At 50.2% G+C, this 12,500-nt stretch overlaps 1 protein-coding gene across 1 annotated transcript in view; it reads right to left on the bottom strand.

Moving 5' to 3' along the window:
- Nucleotides 1-3,606: 3,606 nt before the first annotated feature.
- The window catches only part of LOC308172243 (uncharacterized protein), a gene marked incomplete at its 5' end in the record, with an annotated part of 18,045 nt that continues 9,151 nt past the window's right edge, over nucleotides 3,607-12,500 (bottom strand). The window contains 7 exons of the mRNA XM_080547149.1: nucleotides 3,607-3,763; nucleotides 5,134-5,181; nucleotides 6,401-6,526; nucleotides 7,818-7,928; nucleotides 10,433-10,525; nucleotides 11,276-11,347; nucleotides 12,239-12,331. Coding sequence (XP_080403275.1) covers nucleotides 3,704-3,763; nucleotides 5,134-5,181; nucleotides 6,401-6,526; nucleotides 7,818-7,928; nucleotides 10,433-10,525; nucleotides 11,276-11,347; nucleotides 12,239-12,331 — 603 coding nt within the window. The remainder of the gene's footprint in view (nucleotides 3,764-5,133; nucleotides 5,182-6,400; nucleotides 6,527-7,817; nucleotides 7,929-10,432; nucleotides 10,526-11,275; nucleotides 11,348-12,238; nucleotides 12,332-12,500) is intronic.

Here is a 12,500-nt window from a genome sequence, read left to right as displayed (position 1 = left end):
TTAGCAAAACGTTTATTCATAAATAAAGATGAACGAACAAATGATTGTGTGCAAAACAAAATAAACAAAGGCAAAATCAAATGACTGCTCTTTAAGCATGAAAGTCTGTCAGACTCCTTTAAACACAATGAAATCAACTGACATCTCTTTAAGCACTAACTGAATGTCTGTTCTTTAAACACACTGAAATAAACGGACATCTCTTTAAGCACTGCTCTGTTCTGTAAACACTGAAATCAACTTTTCAACAAAAAGTTACAGCCTAAGCATTTATTTATGCTACAAGCTTAATCATCATCATCACTGCTCTCTTGACTGCTGTTAATACTGTCCTCAATTTTAACCATGGTAGAGGATGTTGTAGGCTATCACTTTAAATAGCTCATTATTTTGATTGTGCAACAAAGTCTTTTTTTTCTTTTTCTAATAGAATTCCCAACCATATTCCCTGGGTCAGGGGTCGAGGTGCGATAATGAAGCTGTAAAACAAACGTCTGAACGTTTGAAAGCTTCAGAGAAAAGAAATGTGAAGAAATGGCGGCGTGATAACCGTGATAACCGTGATAACCGTGATAACCGTGATAACCATGATAACCGAGATAACCGTGATAACCGTGATAACCATGATAACCGTGATAACCATGATAACCGTGATAACCATGATAACCATGATAACCGTGATAACCATGATAACCAAGATAACCATGATAACCGTGATAACCATGATAACCGAGATAACCGTGATAACCGTGATAACCATGATAACCGAGATAACCGTGATAACCGTGATAACCGTGATAACCGTGCGATACGCGATACGCGGAATGAAAGTACGAGTTACGATACTTTCCGAATGTTTTCGTCAGGGGAGTCGCCGTGGTCGTCGTCGGTCGACTGTTGTGATGGATTACTCGTCGGGCCTTCGGCTGAGGGGACATACATACATACTGCATACTACATACTACATACTACATACTGCATACTACATACTACATACTGCATACTACATACTACATACTACATACTAGCATACTGCATACTACATTCATAATAAGTATGCCAGCGGGCATTTTAAATCAGGTTAAGCCTCCATCAGCTAAAAGCTGTAGTAATTTAGGCTCTACAAGTGTTAACATGTTATTTTATGAAGTTTTAATATGTTTTCAGGTGAGAAAGTAACCACATATATTCCCAAAATGTGTCCAGTTTATCAAAATAACTCTTATATATCTGATCTGAGTTTTTTTTCTCCATTTTTGTAGGCTAACATTCGCTAGCTACGTTACTTTAGTTAGATACCTTTACTGCGGGGTTACCTTAGTTACTGCAAACTTAGTTAGTTACAAGTTGTAAAATGATTTGGGGGCCAATATCTTTAGCTAGCTAAAGTAACTAGCTTACTATATTGTTGTCTTAGCAGTTGGTAAAAGAACAGGATTAATATAAATATATATGAGCAATAACATATCGTGGGCTTGCTGCAGCAAGCACAATAACAACCAACTTGTCTGAAGCTACAATACTGGGATCATTCGTGATTGGGCTGCAGGCAGTCAGATACTAGGTGAACATGTGTGTAAGACACAAATAAACGTGGATTTCATGCATTTCAAGTGGCATCTTTGTAATCATGATAATGTAGACATGTCTAAGAATGCATTTCAATGTAAATTCCCGCTCATTTCAGTGAAAATACCACCGCTCATCCGTGATCACACTTATGCTATTCCGAACACAGCCATTGTGATTTGGGAATATGGGAATTATGGGAACTTACTACATTGGGGGAATTATTATAAGATAAATTAGAATGAGACATTTAGTAATAAGAATTAGTGTTTATTGTTGATTATTGTAAGACCTCTTCACCCACCATTACCCCTCTGTACAGTTACTCTGCTGATAATAAACAACACTAACCCTAACCCATAAACACATGGTCTAACCCTGGTCTAACCCTGGTCTAACCCTGGTCTAACCCTGGTCTAACCCTGGTCCTAACCCTGGTCTAGCCCTGGTCTAACACTGGTCTAACTCTGGTCTAACCCTGGTCCTAACCCTGGTCTAACCCTGGTCTAACACTGGTCTAACTCTGATCTAACCCTGGTCCTAACCCTGGTCTAACCCTGGTCTAACCCTGGTCTAACCCTGGTCTAACCCTGGTCTAACCCTGGTCCTACCCCTGGTCCTACCCCTGGTCTAGCCCTGGTCTAACCCTGGTCCTAACCCTGGTCCTAACCCTGGTCTAACCCTGGTCTAACCCTGGTCCTAACCCTGGTCCTAACCCTGGTCTAACCCTGGTCCTAACCCTGGTCCTAACCCTGGTCTAACCCTGGTCCTAACCCTGGTCTAACCCTGGTCCTAACCCTGGTCTAACCCTGGTCCTAACCCTGGTCCTAACCCTGGTCTAACCCTGGTCTAACCCTGGTCTAACCCTGGTCCTAACCCTGGTCTAACCCTGGTCCTAACCCTGGTCCTAACCCTGGTCTAACCCTGGTCCTAACCCTGGTCCTAACCCTGGTCTAACCCTGGTCTAACCCTGGTCTTACTCTAGTCTAACCCTGGTCTAACCCTGGTCCTAACCCTGGTCTAACCCTGGTCCTAACCCTGGTCTAGCCCTGGTCCTAACCCTGGTCTAACTCTGGTCTAACCCTGGTCTAACCCTGGTCCTAGCATAGAGTTTTGCTTATGATGACTATAGATGATGTATAGATAATTCACTTACTTTGGACAAATGTACTTTGTGGAGTGTGAAAGTGTCTAATAAATGTCCAGAATGTCAAAAACCTATATTGTCATAGCTCAGTTGGCAGTGTAGCCACGGTAACTGCAGTGTCGCCATGGTCCCGTCAAATTCACTTCTACACAGTTTAAACTGATCAGAGAAAGAGAATCTGGTTTCCGTTGTGTCTACACAGTTTATTTGATACAGAGTCACAGTGGCCAGCAGCCCACTACTGAAATACAAGGAACCACATTGTTGCATCTGTGTACCATGAAACGGCCTCCCTCCCCCCACCCTTTCTCTCTCCCCCTCCTCCCTCCCTCCCCCCACCCTTTCTCTCTCCCCCTCCCTCTCTCCCTCCCTCCCCCCCCTCTCCCTCCCCCCAGAGGACAACTAAAGCATGATTGCACCTGTGGCTGTACGTTGAACACACAGCTACCTTCCCTTTATCAATAACACCGCCCCCCCCCCCCCCCCCCCTCCATCAGCGTGTGATTGGCTCCCTGGCCGAGGGGGGCGGGGCTCTGGGACAGACAGGGAACAAACAGAAGCTTCCTGACAAGACAGGAAGTCCACCCCCATCCATCACACATGAACACGACCGAAGCCCCTCCTCTTCCCCCTCGGACACGCTCCCCTGCCCTTAAACAAGCCCCTCCTCTTCCCCCGTGGACACGCCCCCTTCCCTTAAACAAGCCCCTCCTCTTCCCCCTCAGACACGCCCCCCTTCCCTTAAACAAGCCCCTCTTCTTCCCCCGTGGACACGCCCCCCTTCCCTTAAACAAGCCCCTCCTCTTCCCCCGTGGACACACCCCCTTCCCTTAAACAAGCCCCTCCTCTTCCCCCGTGGACACGCCCCCTTCCCTTAAACAAGCCCCTCCCCCTCGGCTACATAATCAACTACAATACGAGAGAAGGGTGGAGTAATGGTTGGATGTTAAGGCATCTTTGGCGAGTTGCTCGTCTTCCGTGGAGTTCTCAAACAGAGGTCCCGTCCTTCGGTTCAGACTCCTCCTCCTGCTCCTGCTCCTCCTCCTGCTGAGACAAGTCAATTGAATATAACTTTATTGTCCACCAAGGTGAATATAACTTTATTGTCTTCGGTTCACCAAACACAGAAAAATCAACACAAGAAGCCAGAAGGCAACCAGCACGACATGAAAAACACAAACAGGCAGAGACAGAGACAGAGACAGAGACAGAGACAGAGTTAGACAGAGACAGAGTTAGACAGAGACAGAGAGAGACAGAGACAGAGAGAGACAGAGACAGAGAGAGACAGAGACAGAGACAGAGTTAGACAGAGACAGAGAGAGACAGAGACAGAGAGAGAGAGAGAGACAGAGACAGAGAGAGACAGAGACAGGGTTAGACAGAGACAGACAGAGACAGAGACAGACAGAGACAGAGACAGAGACAGAGTTAGACAGAGACAGAGACAGGGTTAGACAGAGACAGACAGAGACAGAGACAGAGAGAGAGACAGAGACAGAGAGAGACAGAGACAGAGACAGGGTTGCACATTAGAAACACATCAGAACAGTTCATGTCTGTGACACATCAGAACAGTTCATGTCTGTGGCTTCCATCTTGCTGGTCACTCTGCAGAGGGACGGATGCTAGTGGCAGTTGGAATGAAGGACTTCTAGTTGCCAGAGGAACTCTAACTCTATAACTCTGTATAGTCTCTGTGAGGAGACAGTCAACATGTCCTCTCTGTGAGGAGACAGTCAACATGTCCTCTCTGATAGGGCTTACACACCGGCAGTTCCGAACGCCGGTTCGCGTTCGCGTGCCGAAACCTCCGAACGTTGGCGCTGTCTGGCGAACGATACACTGGTATGAACGCGGGCTCGTTCGCCAGACAGCGCCAACGTTCGGAGGTTTCGGCACGCGAACACGAACCGGCGTTCGGAACTGCCGGTGTGAAAGAGGCCTGTGAGCAGCACATTCAACATGTCCTCTCTGTGAGGAGACAGTCAACATGTCCTCTCTGTGAGGAGACAGTCAACATGTCCTCTCTGTGAGGAGACAGTCAACATGTCCTCTCTGTGAGGAGCACAGTCAACATGTCCTCTCTGTGAGGAGACAGTCAACATGTCCTCTCTGTGAGGACACGGTCAACAGCAACGTGACAGCCGTGACAGCCTAAGGCACACCTGTGCAACAGCCATGCTGTCTAATCAGCATCTGGATATGCCACACCTGTCAGGTGGATGGAGTATCTCGGCAAAGGAGAAGTGCTCACTAAATAACACAGGTGTAAACAACATTGTCGTGAACACAATTTTAGAGAAATAAGCCTTTTGTGTACAATAGGGGAAAAAAGGTCTTAGATCTTTATCTCGATTTCAACTCATGAAAGTGTTCATTTGTGTTCAGTGTGGCTGGTCGGAGGTGTGGCTCACCTGTTTAACGTCCTCAGGTAGCTGCTCTCTCCCCTCGGGCTGCTCCATCTACACACACACACACACACACACACACACTGAGTCAGACTTCTCTCTCCACCCAGACTCTGGACCAATCACCATCATGGAGCAAGCCCCGCCCGCTCCAGTGACAGAGCTTTGACCAATCAGAGGTTAGTTAGAACACGTCAAGACGCCTCTTGACCAATCAGAATGCAGCTGGAAAAGGCAAGCTGTGTTGGGGAAGAGACACACAGAGACACACAGAGACACACACAGAGAGACACAGAGACACACAGAGACACAGAGACACACAGAGACACACAGACACACAGAGACACACAGAGAGACACACAGAGACACACAGAGACACACAGAGACACAGAGAGACACAGAGAGACACAGAGACACACAGACGCACAGAGACACAGAGAGACACACAGAGACAGAGACACAGACACACACACAAACACACAGAGACACAGAGACACACAGACACACAGCGACATAGAGACACAGAGACACAGACACACAGAGACACACAGAGACACACAGAGACATAGAGACACAGAGACACAGACACACAGAGACACACAGAGACAGAGAGACACACAGAGACACACAGAGACACAGAGACACACAGACACACAGAGACACAGACACACAGAGACACACAGAGACACAGAGACACACAGACACACAGAGACACAGAGACATAGAGACACACAGAGACACAGACACACAGAGACAGAGAGACACACAGAGACACACAGACACACAGAGACACAGAGACACACAGAGACACAGAGACACAGAGACACAGAGACATAGAGACACACAGAGACACAGACACACAGAGACAGAGAGACACACAGAGACACAGAGACACACAGACACACAGAGACACAGAGACACAGAGACACAGAGACACACAGACACACAGAGACACAGACACACAGAGACACAGACACACAGAGACACAGAGACACACAGAGACACACAGAGACACACAGAGACACAGACACACACACAGAGACACAGACACACACACAGACACACAGACACACAGACACACAGAGACACAGAGACACAGAGACACACAGAGACACACAGAGACACACAGAGACACACAGAGACACAGACACACACACAGACACACAGACACACACACACACACAGACTAGTGTCAGCGAGCATCCAGGGTTAAATGGAGCCATGCCAGTGGTTAGACCCTCCCTCCCCCCCCCCTCCAGGCTGCCACCCTGACCTGAGTGGGCGGGGCCACTGTGACCTGAGTGGGCGGGGCCTCCTGAGTGGGCGGGGCCACTGTGACCTGAGTGGGCGGGGCCTCCTGGTGCACGTGCTCTGTGGCATCGCTCAGCTGCTCTCTCACCTGAAACAGGAAGCTGCTACTCAACACAAGCCATGCCCACTTCCTGCTACTCAACACAAGCCAATCCCCTTTCCATATGCCCCTCACAGGAAGCATAAGGAGAAACTAAGAAGCAGCCCTACACATTCACACAGGGTCAGGTAGAGAGGTCAGAGGTCAGGTAGAGAGGTCACAGGGTCAGGTAGAGGTCACAGGGTCAGGTAGAGAGGTCAGGTAGAGGTCACAGGGTCAGGTAGAGAGGTCAGGTAGAGGTCACAGGGTCAGGTAGAGGTCACAGGGTCAGGTAGAGGTCACAGGGTCAGGTAGAGAGGTCAGGTAGAGGTCACAGGGTCAGGTAGAGGTCACAGGGTCAGGTAGAGGTCACAGGGTCAGGTAGAGGTCACAGGGTCAGGTAGAGGTCTGAGGGTCAGGTAGAGGTCAGAGGGTCAGGTAGAGGTCAGAGGGTCAGGTAGAGGTCAGAGGGTCAGGTAGAGGTCAGAGGGTCAGGTAGAGGTCACAGGGTCAGGTAGAGGTCAGAGGGTCAGGTAGAGGTCACAGGGTCAGGTAGAGGTCACAGGGTCAGGTAGAGGTCACAGGGTCAGGTAGAGGTCACAGGGTCAGGTAGAGGTCACAGGGTCAGGTAGAGGTCAGAGGGTCAGGTAGAGGTCACAGGGTCAGGTAGAGGTCACAGGGTCAGGTAGAGGTCACAGGGTCAGGTAGAGGTCAGAGGGTCAGGTAGAGGTCAGAGGGTCAGGTAGAGGTCACAGGGTCAGGTAGAGGTCACAGGGTCAGGTAGAGGTCACAGGGTCAGGTAGAGGTCACAGGGTCAGGTAGAGGTCAGAGGGTCAGGTAGAGGTCAGAGGGTCAGGTAGAGGTCAGAGGGTCAGGTAGAGGTCACAGGGTCAGGTAGAGGTCACAGGGTCAGGTAGAGGTCACAGGGTCAGGTAGAGGTCACAGGGTCAGGTAGAGGTCACAGGGTCAGGTAGAGAGGTCACAGGGTCAGGTAGAGGTCAGAGGGTCAGGTAGAGGTCACAGGGTCAGGTAGAGGTCACAGGGTCAGGTAGAGAGGTCACAGGGTCAGGTAGAGAGGTCACAGGGTCAGGTAGAGAGGTCACAGGGTCAGGTAGAGAGGTCACAGGGTCAGGTAGAGGTCACAGGGTCAGGTGGAGGTCACAGGGTCAGGTAGAGAGGTCACAGGGTCAGGTAGAGGTCACAGGGTCAGGTAGAGAGGTCACAGGGTCAGGTAGAGGTCAGAGGTCAGGTATTTAGGGTTAGTGTTGGGGGTCAGAGTGGAACATTCTAGAACACCTACCAGAGAGAGTTCCCCCGCCTGCTTCTGGGCTTCTGATTGGCTGCTGGTCTCCAGCTTCTGGGCTTCTGATTGGCTGAGCTGGCTCTGTGTGGCTGATAACAAGGCCTTCAGCTGCAGGGAGAGAAGATGGCCGCCGAGCCAGTCAACATAGGGTTAACCCTAACCCAGCCAGTCAACATAGGGTTAACCCTAACCCAGCCAGTCAACATAGGGTTAACCCTAACCCAGCCAGTCAACATAGGGTTAACCCTAACCCAGCCAGTCAACATAGGGTTAACCCTAACCCAGCCAGTCAACATAGGGTTAACCCTAACCCAGCCAGTCAACATAGGGTTAACCCTAACCCAGCCAGTCAACATAGGGTTAACCCTAACCCAGCCAGTCAACATAGGGTTAACCCTAACCCAGCCAGTCAACATAGGGTTAACCCTAACCCAGCCAGTCAACATAGGGTTAACCCTAACCCAGCCAGTCAACATAGGGTTAACCCTAACCCAGCCAGCCAACATAGGGTTAACCCCAACCCAGCCAGTCAACATAGGGTTAACCCTAACCCAGCCAGCCAGTCAACATAGGGTTAACCCTAACCCAGCCAGTCAACATAGGGTTAACCCTAACCCAGCCAGTCAACATAGGGTTGACCCTAACCCAGCCAGTCAACATAGGGTTGACCCTAACCCAGCCAGTCAACATAGGGTTAACCCTAACCCAGCCAGCCAACATAGGGTTAACCCTAACCCAGCCAGTCAACATAGGGTTAACCCTAACCCAGCCAGCCAGTCAACATAGGGTTAACCCTAACCCAGCCAGTCAACATAGGGTTAACCCTAACCCAGCCAGCCAACATAGGGTTAACCCTAACCCAGCCAGTCAACATAGGGTTAACCCTAACCCAGCCAGCCAGTCAACATAGGGTTAACCCTAACCCAGCCAGTCAACATAGGGTTAACCCTAACCCAGCCAGTCAACATAGGGTTAACCCTAACCCAGCCAGTCAACATAGGGTTAACCCTAACCCAGCCAGTCAACATAGGGTTAACCCTAACCCAGCCAGTCAACATAGGGTTAACCCTAACCCAGCCAGTCAACATAGGGTTAACCCTAACCCAGCCAGTCAACATAGGGTTAACCCTAACCCAGCCAGTCAACATAGGGTTAACCCCAACCCAGCCAGTCAACATAGGGTTAACCCTAACCCAGCCAGCCAACATAGGGTTAACCCTAACCCAGCCAGTCAACATAGGGTTAACCCTAACCCAGCCAGTCAACATAGGGTTAACCCTAACCCAGCCAGTCAACATAGGGTTAACCCTAACCCAGCCAGCCAACATAGGGTTAACCCTAACCCAGCCAGTCAACATAGGGTTAACCCTAACCCAGCCAGTCAACATAGGGTTAACCCTAACCCAGCCAGTCAACATAGGGTTAACCCCAACCCAGCCAGTCAACATAGGGTTAACCCTAACCCAGCCAGTCAACATAGGGTTAACCCTAACCCAGCCAGTCAACATAGGGTTAACCCCAACCCAGCCAGTCAACATAGGGTTAACCCTAACCCAGCCAGTCAACATAGGGTTAACCCCAACCCAGCCAGTCAACATAGGGTTAACCCCAACCCAGCCAGTCAACATAGGGTTAACCCCAACCCAGCCAGTCAACATAGGGTTAACCCTAACCCAGCCAGTCAACATAGGGTTAACCCTAACCCAGCCAGCCAGTCAACATAGGGTTAACCCTAACCCAGCCAGCCAGTCAACATAGGGTTAACCCTAACCCAGCCAGTCAACATAGGGTTAACCCTAACCCAGCCAGTCAACATAGGGTTAACCCTAACCCAGCCAGTCAACATAGGGTTAACCCTAACCCAGCCAGTCAACATAGGGTTAACCCCAACCCAGCCAGTCAACATAGGGTTAACCCCAACCCAGCCAGTCAACATAGGGTTAACCCCAACCCAGCCAGTCAACATAGGGTTAAACCTAACCCAGCCAGTCAACATAGGGTTAACCCTAACCCAGCCAGTCAACATAGGGTTAACCCTAACCCAGCCAGTCACAGTGAGACGAAGCCAACATGTCTGAGTGTGTAACGATGACTGTTACTAGACCGACCCTACTGGAGTGTAGTAGTAGTAGTAGTATAGTAGTAGTAGTAGTAGTAGTAGTAAAGTATAGTAGTATAGTAGTAGTAGTAGTAGTAGTAGTAGTAGTAGTAGTAGTAGTATAGTAGTATAGTAGTAGTAGTAGTAGTAGTAAAGTATAGTAGTATAGTAGTAGTAGTAGTAGTAAAGTATAGTATAGTAGTATAGTAGTAGTATAGTAGTATAGTATAGTATAGTAGTATAGTAGTAGTATAGTAGTATAGTATAGTATAGTAGTATAGTAGTAGTAGTAGTAGTAGTAGTAGTAGTAGTAGTATAGTAGTATAGTAGTATAGTATAGTGTAATAGTAGTAGTATAGTAGTATAGTATAGTATAGTAGTATAGTAGTAGTAGTAGTAGTAGTAGTAGTAGTATAGTAGTATAGTAGTATAGTAGTATAGTATAGTGTAATAGTAGTAGTATAGTAGTATAGTAGTATAGTATAGTGTAGTAGTATAGTATAGTATATAGTACCTGTGCCATCTCCTCTGCATACGTTTGGCTGACGCTGACAGACTCCAGCTGTTTCTCTAACTGAGCTTCTAGAAGCATCACCTGCTCCTTCAGCTAGGGAGGGGGCAGGGGGAGGGGGAGGGGAGGGAGGGGGGGGCAGGGGGAGGGAGGGGGCAGGGGGAGGGAGGGGGCAGGGGGAGGGAGGGGGCAGGGAGAGGAGGGGGGGCAGGGGAGGGGGAGGGGGAGGGGCAGGGAGAGGAGGGGGAGGGGGAGGGGAGGGGCAGGGGGAGGGAGGGGGCAGGGGGAGGGAGGGGGCAGGGGGAGGGAGGGGGCAGGGAGAGGAGGGGGGGCAGGGGAGGGGGAGGGGGAGGGGAGGGGCAGGGAGAGGAGGGGGAGGGGGAGGGGAGGGGCAGGGGGAGGGAGGGGGCAGGGAGAGGAGGGGGGGCAGGGGAGGGGGAGGGGGAGGGGCAGGGAGAGGAGGGGGAGGGGGAGGGGAGGGGCAGGGGGAGGGAGGGGGCAGGGGGAGGGAGGGGGAGGGGAGGGGCAGGGAGAGGAGGGGGAGGGGGAGGGGAGGGGCAGGGGGAGGGAGGGGGCAGGGGGAGGGAGGGGGCAGGGAGAGGAGGGGGGGCAGGGGAGGGGGAGGGGGAGGGGAGGGGCAGGGAGAGGAGGGGGAGGGGGAGGGGAGGGGCAGGGGGAGGGGAGGGGCAGGGGGAGGGAGGGGGAGGGGGGAGGGGGGGCAGGGGGAGGGAGGGAGGAAGAAGACAGAAAGACTTGATGACATCAGGACCAGCGCCGCCTTAACCTGAACAAGTTACCCCTCTGACTGATCTGTAGACAGGCTGGCTAGCCGAGCCCAGAGCGTACCTGGTCTGTGATGTCTCCCTCTGTCGTGGCGTTCTCTGCTGCCTGTTCCAACACCTTCACCTGGTCCAGAGCCTGGGGGGGGTCAGGGGGGGGTCAGGGGGGGGGTCAGGGGGGGGTCAGGGGGGGGTGTGTGTGTGTGTGTGTGGTGTGTGAGTGAGTGTGTGTGTGTGTGTGTGTGTGTGTGTGAGTGTGTGTGTGAGTGTTCAAGGGTGCTTTATTTGTCACATGCACAGAAATACACATAAGGGTCATCAGGGACAAAGTGCTGTGCAGATAAATAGGTGAGCTTTAAGAGATAAATAGGTGTGCTTTAAGAGATAAATAGGTGAGCTTTAAGAGATAAATAGGTATGCTTTAAGAGATAAATAGGTGTGCTTTAAGAGATGAATAGGTGTGCTTTAAGAGATAAATAGGTGTGCTTTAACAGATAAATAGGTGAGCTTTAAGAGATAAATAGGTGAGCTTTAAGAGATAAATAGGTGAGCTTTAAGAGATAAATAGGTGAGCTTTAAGAGATAAATAGGTGTGCTTTAAGAGATAAATAGGTGAGCTTTAAGAGATAAATAGGTGAGCTTTAAGAGATAAATAGGTGAGCTTTAAGAGATAAATAGGTGTGCTTTAAGAGATAAATAGGTGAGCTTTAAGAGATGAATAGGTGTGCTTTAAGAGATAAATAGGTGTGCTTTAAGAGATAAATAGGTGAGCTTTAAGAGATGAATAGGTGAGCTTTAAGAGATGAATAGGTGTGCCGCGGTCCTTCTATAGGTAGCTAATGCGGACGGCCTGGGGGAAGAAACTATTTCTGAGCCGTTCTGTTCTTGCCTGCAGGCTACTAGGGCGTGTCCCTGTGCTCAGCGGGGGGGACAGGCCAGCGTTGGGGTGAGCTCTAGCTCTCACCCGCTTAGAGTAGGGTTAGGCTTGTGTGTGTGTGTGTGTGTGTGTATGTGTGTGTGTGTTACTCACGGCCTGTCTCTGCTCCTCGGCGGCGGCCATCTTGTTCTTCCAGATCTCCTCCTCCGCCTCTACTGACCTCTGCAGGTCCTGCAGCATACCCTCCTACACACACACACACACACACACACACACACACACACACACACACACACACACACACACACACACACACACACACACACACACACACACACAAACAGACATGAACTAAAGACACACAGCCCTCCTACACACACTTACAGTTACAGTGTGTGTGTGTGTGTGTGTGTTA

This window comes from Nansenia antarctica (assembly GCF_963989245.1).
Source record: "Nansenia antarctica genome assembly, chromosome: 16".
Classification (NCBI taxonomy): Eukaryota; Metazoa; Chordata; class Actinopteri; order Argentiniformes; family Microstomatidae; genus Nansenia; species Nansenia antarctica.
Note: the sequence above shows the minus strand (reverse complement) of the source record. Positions and strands in the feature narration are given on the sequence as shown.